The following is a 21999-nucleotide window of genomic DNA, read 5'->3' as shown; positions in this document are numbered from 1 at the left end:
TTACATTTACAAAAATTATCATATACTCCTTTTTATTTTGACTTACGGTTATGATATGAGACAAAAACAGTTTTAAATACCTTGCTTTAGATCATTTATATAATTATATAATCTACTGTTTTCTAATTTTGACAGTATTAAATAATCGATTTATGGGCATAATCAACATTTTTCAAATATTTAAAAATAATGTTATGCAGTTTAAATTGCAGAGTATATTACACAATGTATTGTTTTAGCTAATTTTCTGTTGCCCTCATACTAAAATATTGAAACAAATAAAAATGTTACTAAATAAAGTTATTATGGAATCTGTCTTTAAGCCTCTTTTAAGTAACACAAATAGTACGGTAACTTTCTTTTAACGTGATGCGCAGTGTGTCACTACGTCTTCTCCATTGTGATATTTTGATGCTTATCTGATAAAATTCTCTTGCAGGCTGACAAACTCTTCAGTATCACAAGAAGTGAGATGAAAGTCACCAATTAGTTAACCTAAGTTGGCTGAAAATTAAACGAGCTAACACAATTTTTAAATTTTTTTAATTACTACTTAGATATGTACAGAAATGTTACATTCTTCACATAAGATGTAATATTACTAACAATATGTAAAATGAAACACACATATCAGAACCACAGTTCACTGACATTTTTCATTTTCAGTTGTTTGCAATTTAAAGAATGGAATATGTAATTACTAGAGCCTAGGTTATATGTAATTCCCATATGTGTAGCTACAAGAAAAACTAAAATGTCAGCGAATCACATTAAAAGGACCATTATTCCAGGAGTTTAAAGTTACATATTTTGATGCATAATAAATATTTTGATAAACATTACATATTTTAAATATTTTGAAGGAAGACATCTGAAAAAAAAAAAATGTCACTAATTTTACATTGTTTCAAGTTTTTAATGAAACACTTGAAAAATAGTTTAAAAAGCCTGTACATCTCTAACATCTAAAGATAATTTAATAATTTAAAGTGAATCGCACCCTTTAGCTATATTGACAGTGCAAGTCTTGAGCTGTGTCTATCAACCTTCTCTTGCACAAACTTTGTCACATTGTTCTCCTCCCAGATTTAGTGACTCTTCTTTTGCGATCCCTTTGCCAGTCCTCGGTTTAATGCCATATGTCAAAAGCGTCTTTTCTCTTCTTTCTTTCTTTCTTTCTTTCTTCTTCAATTGTTCCATTCACATCCACAAAGGGCTACAGTCCACACAAAAGTCTCAGGAACATTTTTCTAATAAGCATACTTCTATTTAATGAGATCAAATTTCTTCTCTCTTAATAAGGACCATCCTTGCTTGAGCAAGTCTACAATTAAATATTTGTTTGCCGGGCAATTTGAAATACACGCCAGTTACTTCATGTGAAGTTGAAGGTCTGTTCCTATACATAAGAACATCCTAATAGACAGAAGGCATTCGATGACCGCAAAAAAAGTGGAAAACTCTTTAGTTATTAATTGTGCTTCAAAATAAAATTTAGGATTTGAATAACATCTGTACTTTTAACTTTCTTTGATTTTGTTTCCCTTTCTGTGTACAAGAATACATCAAATAAAGCTTAGATAATACATTACATATTTTTTATTTATTATGTATTTAACTACATATTTTGTCACTTTTAGCTACATATTTATGTACAAATTTCTCATTTTTATATTACATATAATCTTCGCTCTAGTAATTACATAAGAATCTGGACCCTACTGATGAGGTATGAGGAAGTAATTTCCTCTTCCTTTTTGTTGTTATTCTCTACATGTTTCCTTTGCTTAAGTCAATTCTACCTTTCATTTTTCTTTCTCAACCAGCTTCATTGCATACATACGTACATACATATATTACACTCTGAGTGAGAATGAAGATTATTTACAAATGATTAAGCAAACAAAAATTAAATGTGAGGGTGAGATGAAGATGAACACTTTTTCAGTCTTGGCTTCAAAACGAATGCTCCATTTGCAGCTTCCCTCCAGCATCTTCCTTTAGTAACCGCTCCTTGGGCAAGTCAGGGCGGTAGACTGGATTTATGAACTGCTTGGCTGTTTGAACAATAAAAACAAAATTAATAACACTAAAAAAAAAAAAAGGGTTTATGGAACAGAACCAAAACAATTAGGAGTCCACTTCAACACATTAGTTACGGTAGTTAGTTATTGATGAGATTTCTCTATGCATTTGTCACCTTCAATTCAGGTACTGAACAGGCAGCAACGCATAAACACTTTCTTTGTGTAAGCTGAACAGAACATAAACATTTTCATGTAATAATAATAATAATAATAATAATAATAATAATAATAATAATAATAATAATAATAATAATAATAATAATAATAATAATAATAATAATACCACCATGCATATCAGTTGATCAGTTGGTCTGATAACCCTCGACAGGTGGCACTCGTTGATGCAATGTGAGAGGTGGCATGGTGAACTTTCTGACCACTATGATTGAACTTGTTCTAATTACAAAATTACTAATTTTTATGTATCATAATATATGGATATATTAGGTTTATTAACTCAATAACATGATATGCTTTCAAAACTAAATGTATATATCAAATACTAATTAGCTTCACAGCATATGAATGTATTTAAAGTAAAAATATGTCACGAACAGGCATAATCTTTATTAAACAACTTATCTGGCTGAATTCAGCTGATAGGTTCAGATTCTGCTAACTACATAATGTTATTCCTGCAGTATATCCCTGGGTGGTTGGGGGAGAGGTCCTCCCAAAATAATTACACTACTGGAATAACTATCTTCTTCAAGGCAATCCATAAAATCGTGATAAGTAATTTGTTTGTGAGTATAATTTCCTCTAACTCTTTCAGTTTTCAGGTTCGTACAGTTTATAATGAGTTCCAACATATTATCATTCATGAAGAAAATGCTCCAAGCTTCTTCAGGTGATAATATACTTTTTGCTACGAATATCCCTCCTGGTAAATGAGAGCAATGTTGTGGGTTTGAGTATGTGAGCTTTTACGAAGAGGAATTTATGTCCATTTTGTAAAACCATCCTTTCCCGTTATGGTCAAAAACCGTAGAGAAAGCTAAATCATCTTCACTAATATTTACTACTTCCTCATTATTGCTCTTTCCCATATCACTATTAAGAGTCTACTACTTCTAATTCATCCTCAATCCGACTAAAACTTCATCATCTTCCACAGTCTGTAAAAGAGATACTGTAATGCCCTCTCCTCATACACTTCATAACTCATTTCAGTGATAAGGGATTGACTGAATGAAGTCCTAACTAGATTACACAAGTAACTCACTGGGTACACTCAACACTGCTCCTGTTGTGCTTCCAATGAAGGGGACTGGTGGCGTGGGGTCTGAGTCACTTTATTACACTGCTTGACAATAATCCCTCTTTCTAATAAACAACATCCTTCACTACAATGCCACTGATCTCAGACAAAAGGCAAGGAATGTAGGGAGAGGTATGTGGCAGCCAAGGTCTCTAAGTTTAAAAATACACGCAATCTAACAAAATAAATTTGTGCCAGGTCACAAAAGACCCCGCGCCACCACTCCCGGGATAAGTGCAGGTCTATCATAAATATTATGTTGGTTACGGTATCTGAAATTCCCTGTCCCCTGTTTGAGAGATTCAGGATTTGGAAAAGCTGCCAATTTAGCTCTGAAATCTCTTTAATAGTAGGCCTACATGTAGTTTTTCATAGGATCAATCTTATTTTATTGTATACTTTCATTTCTTCTACTGCATTTAGCAGGTGGTTAATTTAGTGCTGATTTAACTAGATTTAACTAGGCCTAATTTTAATCACAAACAAACAAAATTGATTTTTATTGTATTATGTATACATATATTATTTCTTTCTTACTAGTTTAATTCTTATGTACTACTGTTTTATATGTATGTACATTTAAGCTGAAGATGACCTTAACATAGGTCCTTTAGACATAATGTTTAGACAAACCATTTAATTTAAGTGGTAATATTTTACTGTATTGAACAAGGTGGGCAATATATGTACATTCTTAATAAGAATTTTTTAATTATAGGCTATTGTTTTTACAAGACATACTTGTGCATACTGTAGAGTACCAGTTGCATGGCTGGGATCACAGCAAGAATACAGTTTGCACCCATGAACACCATCTGATAGAGCAAAACCAGTGCCTGCTATCAGCCTCTAGAACTGCAAGTTGAAGTATTATTGATATTTCAAATGTAATTGATGTATTAGTTAATTACATGTCTTAAGTTGTAATACTACAAACATTTCTGCAAGTGTCAGAAATTACTGTAGTTCCATTTTAAAACACTTTAAGAATATGAAAACAGAATATTGATAACTTTAATGGATCAGAAGTTGTTTTAGCATAACATCTTAGGTGAAGAACCTTGTATGCATTGATCCGTTGAGATCTTTTTCTGTGTTCCTAGTCTTATTTATTTATTTACAATTTGCTTTATGTCGCACCGATGATGGGATAGGAAAGGACTAGGAGTGGGAAGGAAGCGGCCATGGCCTTAATTAAGGTACAGCCCCAGCACTTGCCTGGTGTGAAAATGGGAAACCACAGAAAGCCATCTTCAGGGCTGCCGACAGTGGGGTTCGAACCCACTATCTCTCGAACAAAAGCTCGCAGCGGCTGCCCCTAACTGCATGGCCAACTTGCTCGGTGTGTTCTGGTCTGTATTCATTTTTATTTTCTTATCTCTTCCCTTTTTTCTGTGATTATCCAGCTTTCTTTTTTTCTATCTCAAGAATGAAGATGTGTCAAGATTGTCTGTCAAGTGGTATTGATACCCCACCTGCTGATGAAGCTGGGAAGCAGAAACGAAATGGAAGTATAGGAAGGAATGGATGCAGAAGAACTGGGGCTGACAAGGAGAGACCCATCTATTTGAAGACAGCAGTGTGTGAAGATGTGGAGATTATTCATGTCCTTTTATTTTTTAATGTTTTTTCTTGACTGCTTTCCTTTTGCACGTTGACCTGTCATTGGGTTAATTCCGTTTCATGTTCCTTTCTCTCTCTATATATATTGTACCGGAAACACCGCTACGTGAAAACAAGTTCGAAGTATGTGTGTTAAACTTCACGCGAGGTGGAAGATAGGCAGCCCGCCGAACTCGCTGAAGTGCACAGCCATGATGTAGCAGCTTCGAGCTAGCTTCACGCAGCCAGGCGTGACCATATATGGTAATGTTCTGACCCACGTGTAAAAGTCTACTTGGAGTTAAGATGATGTTTTTACACTGCCATTGTGGAGGCCATCGTAACAGATGCAATCTATCAAATTCTCGAGAAAATCCACTATGTACTTTGGGAGTTATAGAGGTGGACAATATCCACGTTTCTAGATTCTTCGTCGGCTCCAGGTATAAAAGGAGGGTGATACAGGCTACAGAGTCAGTAATACTCCAGTCTCTGCGATAAGGGTGATGGGTGGAGCTCTACAAGTGCAGCAGACCGAATCTATGTCCGGATGGTATTTCGCATCTATAGTGCTCGGTTCCAGCGGAGGCGGAACTTTATAATTTTCTTCAAGTGCCATATTAGGCCTTGTGTTTCGGTGACAAACTGAAGGAACATAGAATTTTTCTCGTAAGTGTTGTAACTCTTCCAAGTGCTACATTTGAACTTGTGTTTGAACTTGTGTTTCGTAAACAAACTTTGAGAACATAGAATATTTCCAAGTGTCATCTTTGAACTTGTGTTTCGCGACAAGCCATGGGAACATAAAACTTTTCTTGTGAGTGTTGTAATTTTCCAAGTACCACATTGAACCTGTGTTTCGCGACAAACTGTGGAAACTTAGAATATTTTTGAGTGTTACGTTTCAACTTGTGTTTCATAACAAATAGTGGGAACATAGAATATTTCTGAGTGCCACATTTGAACTTGTGTTTAAACTTGTGTCATCATAACAGACTGTGGAAACATAGAGTACCCATGCCATATCTGAATTTGTGTTTTCCTCTCGTGAAGTTCCGAGAGAACATAGGATTTTTCAGTACCGTATTTGAACTTATAATTTCCACTTCATAATAATTTTTCATGGACAATATCAGACTCTTTCCAAGTGCAGTTTAACTTTAATGATCATTTAACGACATTGCTGGACAGTCTTCAAGTGCACGTAATTCTTGTTTATAGACATAATAGGACATTTCCGAGTGCCATTAAACTTGCTTAATTTATAATGAACATGCTAATATGTCCTGAACTTGCATGAATTCTGAATATTGCGCTCAATATTGTGTTTTGGTTATAAAGTGACGAAGTCAGTAAGTTAGGAACTGTGATGATAAAGATTAGTGAAATAATAGAACATTCCAGTCTGTCATGCCTATATTAGCAGACATCATGAACTTGACATTATAAATTGTACATAATTTTCCCAAGTATTAATTCGGCTGACATACAACATGTGGTCAGATATTCAGTTTAATTTTCTTACTTTCAAGTAATAATTTATGAACCTTTGTGATTCAACGAGGTGTTTGAATCAAGATTCGAGTGTCAATTTCATTAACATTTGACATACCCACTTGCAATGAATGAATGCAACATTTAAAGGTCAATGTTAATTTATTTAACTGTGTACAAGTGAGTTGAATGTCATACGGGGTACTTGTGTACGCGTCACGCCTCACCTTTCAGTGTTATCTTGTGAGATCAAACTCAACTTGTATGAAAGGTGATATGAATTTGTTTCCAATGAACAATAAAACCAAATTTTCAAAGAAATATAAGTTCAATGAACTAATACCCCTCTCTGTACCAACTCCAATGTTTACGTACCACACCCTTAGAAATATTCCATGCTCTTCAATCTAGTGTCAGTGGCCCTAAAGACAGACATTCTTTTTCCCGGTACAATAACGTGACTTGACTTATTATTATTATTATTATTATTATTTATGGATTGTTGCGTGATGGAAAGATGGGTGAATATGTGTGTGTAATACTTATGATGAATTCGTAATTAATGACATGCGTCACTAGAAGTTGAGCTAGAATATTCTTCTAGTACCTGTAGTATTGTTTTACAACTTCACCAAATTATTTTGTCGACTTGTAGACAAATTAATTGTAGATAAGTGTTTGATCATTCAGGATTTAGGTTTATAAGTTGCTTTCAAGGAATATATGACATCAAAGACAGGATCCTTCGCCGCCGCGGCTCAGTCACGGCCAGTTAGATTCCTTTCTTGCATGATGACGGTGGCAGAAGTTCAGAGAGATTTGGTAGAGCTCTCTCTTTCGTGTCAGGAGTGCAAACGTACTTGAATGTGCCAGTGGGAGGAGTGAGGAAATAATAATGGAGGAACAGCGTAAAGAGGAGGAACATCTTGAGTTTGCTAGGGCATCGGTGAAAAGCATTCTAGCTATTCTACTTAAGAACCTTAAGTTGGAAATCCAGAATGGATTGCAAAAACTGGAGGAAGCTCTCGATGCTGGAGCAGCATGCAGGACATCCTGGAAGAGAGCTAGGGAAAATCTAAAACAGGAACAAACAACCGTAGAGATAAATGAATTGCCTACGACACCGTCAGTGATGAACAGGGAGGAGAAAGATAAGGTTTAATGGGTCGAGATTTCCTATAAGAAAAAAAAAAAAAACAAGAAGAAGGAAATGAAGGAGGATAAAGATATCCAACCTTTAACAGATAAGGTAGATTCTGGCAGAATGGAGGTCATTGATAGTGGGAAAAAACAAGATAAACGGACCCATTTAAAATCAAGGGATTGTTCTGATGCTGTCCTTATCAAACCAACAAACGGCAAGACTTTTGCAGATGTTTTGAAGGGTATTCAGAGTAAAATAAAACCGGAAGACAGCGGTGTGAATATTCGATCTATTTGTAAAACTCAGACCGGGGCAATTCCTCTCACTTTTAATAAAGACACACAAACGAGAACAGGGACAATTTTAACAAATCATTAAGGGATGTCCTTGGAACGGATGGCGATGTGAAGACTTTAACTCCCCGCACTACCTTGGAAATTTGGGACATGGACAGTATCACCACTGCTTTAGATGTAGAGGAAGCTGTAAGACATGATCTTCAAAATTTTGAAGGAGAACTGAAAGTCTCAATTAATAATCCGAACAGCAGAGGGTAAAAACTTGCTATCATTGAGATAGAAGATAAGGAGACCCAGAAACTTTTAGATATGGGTAAAATTAAAATAGGATGGCTGGATTGTAGAATCCAAAAAAGGATCGTGGTATCTCGCTGCTTTTGATCTTTCGTATGGACACCATGCATGAAACTGCAAAGGTTCAGATAGAAGCAAAATTTGTTTTAAGTGCGGAGAAGCCGGGCATAGGGTGGTAGGTTGCAAAGCAAATCCGAGATGCATAATTTGCACAGACATTAACGTCGACGAAGCTAATCGAAGTCATGTACTTGGCTCAAAAGCCTGCACAGCATTTCGTGAAGCTCTCGAAAAGGCTAAAACTAGCAGTAAATGATGAAGGTTATTCAGGCAAATATGCACAGGAGTAGAACTGCCAATGATCTTTTGATGCAGATGACCTTTGAGATAGGAGTAGACATATTTCTTCTCAGTGAACCTTATCAAGACAGAGACCACCCAGGATGGTTCGTGGATAATTGTGGGACAGCTGCAATTTGGATACCAGATTTGGGTAGATGCCCAGTATTAAACCAAGGATGCGGAGACGGTTTTGTTTGGGTCCGCACTGGTAGATATAGTTTAGTGAACTGTTACTTTACACCAAATGAGTCAGTATTTGAATTTAAGGCTAAGCTGGACGGCCTAGAGGATGTATTACAAGGTTTTGACAACGGTTTAATCGTGGCTGGTGATTTCAATGCCCAAGCACTAGAATGGGGTATGCCACAGTATGACTCTAGAGGGCACTGAACTATGGAGATGGCTGCTAGGGTGGGTTTGACGGTCACTAATATTAGAAATGTGCCAACCTTTCGACGACCGGACTGTAGAGGAACCATACCGGACGTGACTTTTGTATCTGAGGACATCGTGTCGAATATCAATGACTGGCGGGTGATTGAAGAATACACGGGAAGTGATCACCAGTACATTACTTTTTGTATTCTTCCTGAAACTTCACAGATTAATATTACATCATATAAACCAACGCGGTGGAATATAGAAAGTATGGACAAAGAAAAATTTCTTGCTGTCTTAAGAAAAGAAATGGATAGTATAACAGAACAAATATGTTGTTATAAAAGGAAAGAAGCGGCTGAGAAATATGTTGAGCTCACCATGGAGCTTATTCGGAGAGCATGTGATCTTTCCATGACTCGTAAAACATCACGAAACAAGAAGCGTTCAGAGTACTGGTGGACCAAAGATATTGCTGATCAGAGAAGACGTTGTCTGCAATTTAGACAGAAGGCACAGAGAGCACGAGTCAGCCAAGAAGACACCTCACTCACAGCTGAGTATAAGTCGGCGAAGAAAGAATTGAGAAATGCTATCAAAAAAAGTAAAGTTGACAAATGGTGGAAAATGGCTAAAGAAGTGGACGACGATCCATGGGGTTTAGGATACAAGATTGTTATGAAGAAACTTGGAAGTTTCTCGAACCCGATCATGGACTCAAATGCAATGAAGGATATTGTGGATACATTATTCCCAGATCATCCTGAGAGGTCTGCTGATGATGATGACTTCATAGATGATGTGCCACTTTTTACATGAGAAGAATTGACGAGAGCGATTAGGTCCCTTAGCAATAAAAAGGCCCCAGGACCAGATAGTATTCCAGCAGAGATATTAAAGCTGATAGCAGATTTCTGTCCACAACTACTGCTGAAAATGTACAATAGCTGCCTGTTATCGGTGGTGTTCAGTGTTCGCTGGAAAACAGCTCGGCTAGTTTTAATAAGCAAAGGAAAATCTGGGGGCTATAGGCCTTTATGTATGCTGGATACTGCTGGTAAAGGATTGGAGAAACTTTTGCAGCCAAGAATACTTTCAGCAGTTCAACTAGCTGGGGACCCCTCTGATCGTCAACATGGTTTTCGAGGAGGGCATTCGACAATCGATGCAGTATGGGAAGTGTTGAATACAGCTAAAAGGGCACAAATGGGTAATCATTACTCTTGAAAAGTGACACTCCTTGTGACCCTAGATATTAAGAACGCTTTCAACTCGATAAGTTGGAATGACATATTGGAAGCGCTTCAAAATACTTTCAAACTACCGGAGTATCTCATGCGCAAAATGAGAAATTATTTGAAAGATCGTACTCTAGTATATCACACAGAAGATGGGCAGAGAGTGAAACGGCTCACAGCTGGTGGAGCACAAGGGTCCATCCTTGGCCCAAATCTGTGGAACATAGTGTATGATGGATTGTTGAGGTTAGAGATGCCGGAAGACACAATTCTAGTGGGCTATGCTGATGATATAGCTGTTTTGATAGTTGCTCAAAATTTGGAGTTGGCTCAGTTTAAGCTAAATCCAGTAATGCGACGGGTGAAAGATTGGATGGCGAATCACAGATTACAGCTGGCAGATCATAAAACAGAGATTGTTCTCTTGACAAGAAAAAGGATCACGACCGTCATTCCAATGTATATTGGACAAACAGAAATCGAAACATCTAGAAGTATAAAGTACCTCGGAGTGACACTTGATACCAAACTTACTTTTTGGGATCATATCAAACGGGTGACAGATAAGGCAGTGAAAACAACTCTTGCGCTGAGTAGATTAATGAGCAACGTTAAAGGTCCGAAATCTAGCAAACGACGACTTCTGATGTCGATAGTTCACTCGACACTTCTATATGGTGCCGAAATCTGGGCTGAATCTCTGAAGTTTGAAAAATACCGGCGAAGGATAGCTGCGGTACAGCGGAGATCAGCTTTGCGTATTACAAGTGCATATCGCACAGTACCCGAACCTGCGGTCCTTACGATAGTAGCGGTAGCACCGATTGATTTACTTGCCTTAGAGAAACAGGAAGTCTGGCGAACTCAAAGAGAGCTTGGAAAGAAGCGCGCTAAGGAGCTAGCTTATAGGCAACGAATGGAGCGGTGGCAGCAAAGATGGGAGGAAGATACTCAAGGAAAATGGACTAAGCGGCTGATACCATGCCTAGCTGATTGGGTTGCCCGAGCTCATGGCGAGGTTAACTTTTACATTACGCAACTATTGACGGGTCACGGATACTTCCGGAAATTTCTGCATAGAGTAGGTAGAGCGAGCGACTCAGCGTGTATTTATTGCAATGATATAGACGATGTATTTCACACATTTTTCGTATGGTATCATTGGTCAACTCAGAGAAGATGTTTATATACTGAGCAAGGAGAGTTGACGCCAGAAACTATTGTGCAGGTGATGCTACGAAACCAAGAATCTTGGGATCAGATAGCAGTGTATGTAGAAGGCATCCTGCATCAGAAAAAGAGAGATATGAATGTTCATGAACGGCAGTAAGGAGAAATAAGGAAGAAGAAACCTGAGAAATTAGCACGACACCGCCCTGAAGTAATGCGGTTCTGGGGCGGAGATATACGTCATGGGAAAAGGGTGTGTGGGTTTTAGTGAGTAGGAATCTCACACACTTGTGGAGTGCGGACCCTCACGAGTGTCTAATGAAAGATTTCCCACACTTCCCTCGTAAAAAAAAAAGAAGAAAAAATTATTATTATTATTATTATTATTATTATTATTATTATTATTATTATTATTATTATTATTATTAATATTATTTGTGAATTCCATCATCTTCGTCATCTTACCTTGAATTTCATTTAAATAGTCTCTGTCTGGCTCCTGGTTTCTTCGGTAACGACCGATGACAATTTTCATCAATCCAGGCAGGACAATGAGCATCAAAACTGCTATAATCACTGATGTCCACACCACGTATGACCAGTCATACCCAGTTTCAATGCTGTAAGAAACAAAAATTCTCAGTCCAGTCCTGTAAAGTTCCAGTCTAAATCCTTAAATAATGTGTATGATACACTATGATACACTATGAAGAGAGAATATGAATGAAGATGATATGTAATAAACGTAAAGCAGACAGAGAAAAATAACATTTGCAATAAAATAAAAATACTAGTTCAAGTTGGAACTGTACTCTTCCACAAGAATTCAGTTCATTTCTTTGAGAAATGTCCTCATTAGAAATTGCTTCATAAATCATGTATAAGTAAATGTCTCTTTCAGCTGAATAAAGAATCTCACCAGGCTTGTTTTTGAGTTCTCAGAACTCTTCAAATGCTGAAGAGCTGGAAACAACCAGCTGAGACTGAGTATGCTTACATTTCCTTTGAGGTTACTGTTACTCTGTAATTTGGTCTAAAACAGTAATGCTAAGTTTTACACTCCTATTGTACCAGTTGTATGCAGAAGTATTTTCCGGTTTCACTAAGAGATGGTGGCATCAAACAGTACACAGCATATGAATTTGACACATACGTCAGTTTGTTTGTCTGACATTAGCCTACCAACACACACAAGTTGAGTCCGCCTAACACTAGCGTCTATTGTATCGTTCAGTGATCATGTCAACATTTGTGCCTGAAAAAGAACATTTGCGGTAGCATTGCTTTTTTTATTTAACCAAAGACCCATTTACCGAGTTTACTGATCTTTCCCATTGCTCGTAAACATCTGCTGATTGTTTCTTGTGACACATTTAATGCTTGTGGTCTACCAGAGCGCGCACTGACTTTCATATTGAAATCACCATATTTAAATTGTCGAAACCATGTCTCACATGTTCCAATCGATGGAGCATTTTCATCATATATTTCTACCAGCAATCAATGACTTTTCACAGACTTTTTCTTTGGTTAGAATTAGAAAGAAGAGGAAATATGTTTCTTTCTTTGATCTGTGGAAGAAAGCTTAATGTTGTGAAGTTTTATAATGGAAATAAGTTTAAGGAACATACATCCAGTATTCTGAAACAGTACAGTACAGTATAGTGTTGTGATAGTGTCAAAATGATTTATTATGTATAATAATAATAATAATAATAATAATAATAATAATAATAATAATAATAATAATAATAATAATAATAATAATAATAATGGCGGTCAACATGGCATGTCGTATGATATCACAGCTCTGACACACATGGCATGCATGACCAAGCTGTGCTCTCCTAGGGACCTATAACTATGTTTCCTGATGCAGAAGTGAGTGTCATATGTGTGATGGTGTTGTCTGCATTATGCATCTTATCAGTGACGAGATTTCTGTTTCTGTTTCTTTCCTCTGATCGTGTTGAGTTTTGAGGGGCAACCATTTTGTTTAATCTTCATTTATCATTGATCATACACTCGGAAGATAATAATTCCAAGAAAGCTGTAATAATTTCCAAAGCCACACTCCTAAGAGAAGAGAATTACATAACAAAACAGCATCAACTAGTTGGCATACTTTCGTACTAATGAATGTTACCGGTTTTCATTCATAGCTGCGTCACAATCTTCTCCTGCACAATTAATGATGCATCAGTTTATTTCACCTTTAGCACACAGACAGCGCTGTATCAGAATTACAAAAAGCACACACAGTGCCCTATTTAAGACCATGAGAATATATAACCGAACGTCATGGGTTGAAAATGGAGATGAAGTGACCTCTGCCTTCTTTTACATAATTATGCTTAGACACTTTTTGCCTAACTGCTGTACATCACAAATGTAGTGTTGTTTTTATTCTCATAAGCAACTTTGATAATCATTAAGAGATGACTGCAAAGCTGGTCGTAGGTATAAAAGACAACACCCAAAGTCTCATGGCTTTGGTGAGTAAAGAATTGAAGAAGCAGACGCTGCCGGTGGAATGTCCAGGCACATCTAGAGCTGGTGCTGGATGTGACAGTTTACAAATCACCAGTCGTAGGTTGTTGATACAGCAGACACCTGTCGGGTCACCCAAAAAAGCCACAGCTGCGTATGCTGATACCCAACAACATGTCGGCACCACCGAAAGTGCTTTGCAGAATTCTTCTGCAACTACCAAGGCCAGCCGCAGTAGAAAAAACTTGAGATGGATTCGAGAAATTAATACAGATGTCATGCGTTTCTACTTCAAAGCAACGGACATGGAAAGAAACACGACTGGATATCGAACTACTCTCCATCAGCTGTTTACCAATAAATACCCATACTTGAATATAACCGAACAACGAGTAAGTGATCAGCGTAGAACTATAATACAAAATAGCCTTCTAACAGACTTTGAAATACAACAAATCAAAAAAGAAGTCCTCAATGAACTCCAACCAATGCTGGAGAACTTGAATGAAAATCATCAAACAATTGATATAAACACAACACAAAATCAGGGAATAACAGATAATAATTAATCCCCACATCTAGAAACAGAAACGAACAAAAATACATCAGCTGATAGCAGGAAAATAATAGACATTATGCAGGCAGCGTTTATATTATGGGAGGACAGTGATCCAAATTCAAGGACCTTTATCCCAAAGCTGAGATCAAATCACAGTACTAAATAAATTATTGAAGATGTTAACCAATGTCTGCCATCTAAAGTAGAAAATCTTACAGACTTTCATCTACAGTACTCATATACTGTGCGGCTATTATTGTGTTAACGCTACATTAAAAACAAACGAGACCAAGAAATCCAGGTACTGTAACTATAGATGACTATAAGCAAAAACTGGCTGTACAGATGGCAAAATTGAGGAAATATAAGGAAAGCTATCAAAGGAGGACACAGCTCTCCCTTGGGGATTAATGAAAAGTCTTGATAAAAACGTTGAATTATCAACTTCCCAAGTACCAGATGAAGAAGAAATAACCAACTTTTGGAGTAATATGTGGTCCAAACCTGTACAACATAGAGAAGATGCAGACTGGATCCAAAAAATACATGAAAAACATTCAAACAAGGATCAAGAACAGGACTTAGTTATCACTGAGCTAGACATACAGAGGGTTATTAACAAGACACACAGCTGGAAAACTCCAGGGCCAGACAAAATCCAAAACTATTGGTATAAAATATTTACCAGCACACACAAGAAGCTGCTTGACCTTGTGACTGATAATCCTCAAAATTTACCGCAATTTCTCACCAAAGGATGAACCTACATACTGCCAAAGAATGATGAAACTGCTAACCCAGCTAATTATAGATCAATAACCTGTTTGCCCACACTTTACAAAATCATCACATCGGTCATCACCAATGTCATCTATGGGCACATACTCCAGTATAATATTTTGACAGAAGAACAAAAAGGCTGTAAGAGGGGTGGCCAAGGCTATTAGAAACAGCTCACAATTGATCATGTAATCCCACAGCAGACACAGAAGCACCAACGCAATCTCTTGATGCCCTATATTGATTATAGAAAGGCATTTGATATGGTGCCACATTGCTGACTAATCCACACCCTTAAACTATACAGCATAAATTAAACCCTCATCAATTTTCTTACTACAGCAATGCAACTTTGGCATACCAAAGTCATCCTGAAGATGAACACCATCACCACCACAGAAACAGAGGTCATCCCAATCAAAAGTGGTATCTTTCAAGGTGATACTTTGAGTGCATTATGGTTCTGCTTATGACTCAACCCAATCTCTGAGACCCTGAAGATGACCAAATATGGATACCAAATAAAAAGGAATAGACGTAACCTTCACAAATTAAACTACCTCTTCTACATGGATGATATCAAATTATATGCAACAAACAGATCCCAAATGACTTCCCTCATCAATATTACGGAAAACATTTCCAAAGACATCTGCATGGAATTTGGTACAAGCAAAAATAGCATTAAAAAGGGACAATGGTATAGCACAGAAGGAATAACCATTGCAGCTGATCAAAAAATTGAAAGCATGGGAAAAAATGAAACATATAAGTATCTCGGCTTTCGGCAATCAATGAAGATCGAAAATAAACTTCAGAAAGAAAAACCCATACAGAAATTTCAGCACAGACTCCACCTCATCTTAAAAACTAAGATTAATGCTTCCAACCTATCAAAGGCAATCAATACATATGTTGTAACTGCAGTGACACATTAAATTAGCATTCTAAACTGGTCTCAAACAGATCTAGAAAACATCAATCGCACAATAAGAACAATGCTTACTAAACACAAAATGATGCATCCTAATTCAAGCATAGAGAGGGTTACAATGCCAAGAAGAGAAGGGGGCAGAGGAATTCTTAATGTTATAGCTCTACATAACCAACAAGTAATAAACCTGAGGAAATACTTTCATTGCTGGACAGATTACAGCATTCTGCATAAAGCTGTGGTTGAAGCAGATCTAAACTACACCCCTCCGATTTTACGTGAATAGCACATAAATATCAAAGACACCAACATCCTGCACAGGAAAAAAGATAGAGAGATGGGCTTGTACAGAACTTCATGGAAGGTACTACAACCAAAGCAATGATGAGAACATTGATAAACAACCTTTAAACTCATGGCTGTCTAGGGGAGAGTTATTTCCAGAAACTGAGGGATTCAACCAGGCAATCCAAGATGAAGTGAACTCTACAAAGAGTTATAGGGAACACATCCTTAAAGATCCTACTACTAAGAATGACGAGTGCAGGAAATGTAACAGCAGCCTAGAAACCATTGAGCACATCATCAGCAACTGCAGATTACTAGCGCCAACATCATACACGACATGATGTAGCCAAAGTTATACATCAAGAAATTGCCTTGACTCGATCTTTGATCCAGAAGAGAGTGCCTTACAATACTCCCCGCTAAGTATACTGGAAGATGTAAATTTTAAACTATACTGGAACTGAAGGATACAAAGGATAAAATAACTCTGCACAATAAACCAGACATAACATTAACAGATAAAAAGAATCACACATATCTCATTGAGATCGCTATCCCGAATGACCACAATATGAAACAGAAATACAGAGAGAAGATCGATAAATATACTCCTCTGGCTATGGAAGTAGCAAGGATCGGGAAACAAGACAGAGTGACAATTCTTCCTTTTCTCCTTTCTCCCACGGGACTCACACCAAAATCATTTCCAGAAAAAACTTAATGAAACTACAACTCCCCATTTTCACTCACAATGTGGCACAATAGGCTGCAATTTTGAAGACCTGCAACATTGACAGAACATTCCTGAATGTTCAGTACGGACCATAAATTGAAAAGGCTGCAACCTTTACAACGAAGGGAATAATGAAGGTGTATATTGTAAAGTTATATAAATTATGATTGAGCTCTATTTCTTATATATAAAATATCAAAATATGTGCTATATTACCAACAATAAAGTTGTGAAATAAATAATAATAATAATAATAATAATAATAATAATAATAATAATAATAATAATAATAATAATAATAATAATAATAATAATAATAATAATAATAATAATAAACTAACAAATCAGTGTACTAGGGTACTACGTACATCAATCTGCATAGCTAAGCAACATGTGTAGGCAGATACAGGTAAGGTGTAAATAATATTTAAAATTATGGTTTACTCTCTTAAGGCAAAAGAACAATGTTTTGTGTAATGAGGAAACTTGTTTAATTTGAAAAATATTTTTGGTCCCTTACAATTCCACTCTGAGAAATTTTACTGTATTGAAACTAATAATCAACAATTCTTCATAAACAAGGATTTATTATTAGGTACTGTAAAACCACAAACACCTCCTTAATCTACAGATATTTTTCATTCAACAAAATATCCATTTCTTTACACACTCTTTTCCCCACTGTTCTGCAAGCTTGAAAATATCCTTATGGTAAAACTCCTTTCCAGCAGCCCCCAGACACCAATGTACTGCTTTCTGTATATCCTCCATCATCTTATAGTGTTGGCCTTCCATCTGTCCCTCCACAAAACTGAAAAGATGGCAGTCGGAGGGTGCCATGTCAGTACTGTAGGCAGGATATGGCAGAATTCAGTGAAGTGAGAAGAGTGAGTATGTGCATTATTGTGCTGGAGGTAGTTTATCACACAATGTATGACTGACCTTGTGAAGTGTTTGGAAATAAGAGTGAGTAGGTTCAGAAAAGCAAATCAGAATGCACCTTTCTGCATCGCAGAAGACAGTGCCAATAACTCTCCCGGCAGACTGCTTTGTCTTTGTTGGCAAATTCTGATGGTACCATTCCATGTTCTACTGTTTTGTTTCTAGTTCATAATGAACTAGCATTAATCACCTGTCACAATATTCAGTAAAAAATCTTCTCCTTCATGTCTATATATCTGCAGAAGGTCTTGAGTGATGGTTTTTCTCTGAACAATAAGCATGGGATGCAGTGTTACAAACTTTTACAACGGCCTAAGCTAGTAACCATTTCCTGTGCTGCACTGTGTCTTACTATAAGTTTAACTGCAATGTTGTATCCTCAGCAGTGGCAGCTGGTTTGGAAATGTGGTGGTGCACAATGGATACCAAAGGACAGTTTGAACATACTTTAAACTTTGTACCTGAGATATATATGATTTAGTAAGTAAAATGGCTGACTATAAGCATACCAGTATCTATGTATAAAGATAGTTTCTTTCAAATGAGGGAAAAAAATCATGCACATTTAATCTATATCAGCAAAACATTTGGAATCCTCTTTGTTCAACAACTCAAACAAATTCACTATTCCTGATCGGTTGGGAGGCAAGGGAGATAGTAGCATGACAAGTGCTGCTATCTCGTGACAACTTACAAAAATGATGACTTTCAAAAACAAAAACGCTTTAGTGCTTTATTGTCAAAGATGACATCTTAACCCTTTCACTCCAGTGTAGCGAGTATGGTGGCATGACCCTCTGGACGCGACCAGTGGGTGGTTCACCGAGCCCGCTGTACGGGATACTTGTCTCGCTCCGCTCTCCAGTCTGCAGTCGGGTCATGACGTGAGGAGAGGACAGGCGTAGTTTAAAAGTATTTTATTTTATTTGTCATGCATATTCGATGAAATGCTTATGACTATAATTTTAGCACTTTTCATTCTCCTCGCACAGAAGACTTATGATAGTCATGTTAAAAAAACAGCTGAAGCAAACTTTTCAATCCCGAATTAGCTGTGTTGAGCATTCATGTCTTCGGATTTCACGTTCTACTTTTCCAATTTAGTTTTCTGCTCAGTGGTTCAGGCACCTGATCTTCATCCTCACTATCTTCATCTTCAGTCCAATCATTGAAGTAGGCCAAACTTTTAGATGATGAGGCAGTAACTGGAGCAGAAAATGTACCTGAAGTAGAAGGTGTGATTGAAGTCATTCCAGAATCAGATGACAAACCACTATCATTGTCATCTTCTTCAAAGTCACTACCCAATATGAGGGCACGAGCTTCCTCTGCAGTATATCTTCCTCTGTCATCACGCCTTTCACAATTTCAAAGCGATTGAAAGCTAAGTCGAGAAGCACAAGCATGTCAGCACAGGTGAGCAACTAGGCACGAGGCGAGTAGCTACCGGACACATTGCTTTCGTCTTCAAACTGGTTACTCCTGTCATCTGGTGATCATAGCCATAACTATTGACTCCCAAGACAGCCACAAGAGATCTCCAAGGCCAAACTTCCACAGCAGTCTATCGTAGTGAAATGTAAAACAGCCGAAAGATACTCGACTTCTACAGCAGTCGACCAGCTATGAGGCACGGCTCTAGCACGACTGCTACAGCAGTCCACCGGGTGCGCGGCACTGCTCCCTCCTGACTGCTACAGCAGTCAACCGGTGTGAAAGGGTTAATTACTGTGTCATGTGTGTGCTCGTATCTTGTATGCCCATAGATGAACCTGCATGTCTGTGAAGTGGGGCCCTATCTAGGATGAACCATAATGTTCAAAGTGGCCCACACATCCAGTCCTTGACCCAAAGGAATTAACCAATGAGGTTAAAATCCTTTACCAGGCTGGGAATCAAATCCAAGACCAGTTAGCGATGGAGCTAGACTTCAGGGGAATAAAAAATACATTCAAATTCAATGAGCTGGTATAAACAATGAAGTCAATGTTAGTTTCATTATATACCGAGTTGCCAAAAGTCATTGGAAGGCACTGAATGTGATGTTAATAATGAGTTGCTCCTCTGCAAGCCCTCAAAATGGCAGCAGCATGACAAGGCATCAACTCTACAAGGTGTTGGAATTGTTCTGGATTGATCTGGACCCATGCATCTTGCACTGCTACCAACAATTGGTCTTGTGTAGTTGGTGCAGGGTTCATGTAGCGTACACCAGAATAAATCCTCGATTGGGCTAAGATCGGGAGATCTGGAGGGCCAATCCATGATCGTAACTTCACTGGAGTGCTCCTCCAACCACCTTCGTACCACCACAGAGCAGTGACATGGCGCAATGTCCTGTTGAAGCATGACATCTCCATCAGGATACTCTAGGGCCAGAAAGGGATTCAGATGGTCTGAAAGAATGTCCATATAACATGCATCTGTCAGCATTCCCTGCAGCCGGACAATGAGGCCTAATTGTGACCATGAGAATGTCACTCAGACCAGAACTGAGCCACCTCCCACCTGGACACAACCTTGTTGACACACAGGATCCATAGCTTCATGGGGCAAGTGCCACACTCTCAAGCACCCATCAGCTCGATACAACTGGAGCAGGGATTCATCGGACCTTACCATATGCCGCCGCTGTTCCACTGTCCATTGCCGATGTTCGCGGGCCCATGCACACCGTCGAGCTCTGTGTCAAGGTGTCAGCAAAGGGACACAAATTGGTTGTCAGCTGGTGAAGCCTATACGGTGCAGTTACCTCCTTACAGTCCTGGTAGAAATGTGTTCCTGACTCCCAACATTCAACTGGGTGGTGATCTGACTCACAGTAGCCCATCGAGTGCCCAGTATGGTTCTGCGGATGCGACGTTATGTCTATTCATTAAACACCTGTGGTCTTCCCGTGTGGCGGTTTACACAGGTAGTAAGATTCTCTCTGCAATATTGAAGATCCACCCTTGACACTGTTGACCTCGGAAACCCAGATTCACGTGTAATCTCAGCAATGCTATGACCCATGCGTCGTGCGCCGATGATCATCCCATGTTCAAAGTCGGTTAACTCGCGACGTGTTGCCATCTTCATGACACTGGTGTCTGTGACAGACTGCTTGGCTATGCTACAGCTAGCTGCAATGCTCAGGGGTCATACATGGCACATTTCCAAATGGGACACCTCTTCCTGTGACTTTTGGCCACTCAATGTATATCTAAATGTTAATTCATTAATTGCGCTATAACATCAATATAATGATAAATTTATCCTTATAAAACAAACAAATTGAAGAATATGGGCTCTGTCAATATCCTTCATTGCACATCTGTACCTTACTTTGGTCTCAGGTATTTAACAACCCAGCCTACTCCTGATTTCTGAAGTAAGAAAGTTTGAATTCCACTGTTAGTGACCTTCAAAATTGCTTTCTAGTGTTTCTCTACTCACATGCACTAGCCACTAGAAAGATCAGCATAGTTAACAACTTCCTGTACCTCTCCTTTCTGAAATAATTGAGTACTAAATATTACAGTTATATAAGCTAATTGAAAAACTGGAAACTACAGCCGTAATTAACTTCTAAGAATGCACATATCTCTGTGTATGGAAACCAACCGACCGACCGACCAACCAATGATCTGCATTTAGGGCTGTCGTCCAGGTGGCAGATGCTGTATCAATTGTTTACCTAGCTTTTTCTTAAACATTTTTAAAGAACTTGGAAATTTATCAAAAATTTCCCTTGATAACTTATTCCAATCCCTTACTGCTTGTCCTATAAATGAATATTTGCCCCCATTATGTCCTCTTGAATTCAAACTTTATTTCATACTATGATCTTTCTTATTTTTAAAACCGGGTGAGTTGGCCGTGCAGTTAGGGTCGCGCAGCTGTGAGCTTGCATCCGGGAGATAGTGGGTTCGAACCCCACAGTCGGCAGCCCTGAAGATGGTTTTCCGTGGTTTCCCATTTTCAC

General features: G+C 38.0%; 1 protein-coding gene across 1 annotated transcript in view; it reads right to left on the bottom strand.

The window, feature by feature from the left end:
* Window positions 1-525: 525 nt before the first annotated feature.
* Window positions 526-21999, bottom strand: part of LOC136886431 (multiple epidermal growth factor-like domains protein 10) — an 86250-nt gene continuing 64776 nt past the window's right edge. The window contains exons 4-5 of the mRNA XM_067159209.2: window positions 11775-11929; window positions 526-2057 (exon numbers count right to left, since the gene is read on the bottom strand). Coding sequence (XP_067015310.2) covers window positions 1957-2057; window positions 11775-11929 — 256 coding nt within the window. The 3' untranslated portion in view covers window positions 526-1956. The remainder of the gene's footprint in view (window positions 2058-11774; window positions 11930-21999) is intronic.

This window comes from Anabrus simplex, chromosome 1 (genome assembly GCF_040414725.1).
Source record: "Anabrus simplex isolate iqAnaSimp1 chromosome 1, ASM4041472v1, whole genome shotgun sequence".
Lineage (NCBI taxonomy): Eukaryota > Metazoa > Arthropoda > Insecta > Orthoptera > Tettigoniidae > Anabrus > Anabrus simplex.
Note: the sequence above shows the minus strand (reverse complement) of the source record. Positions and strands in the feature narration are given on the sequence as shown.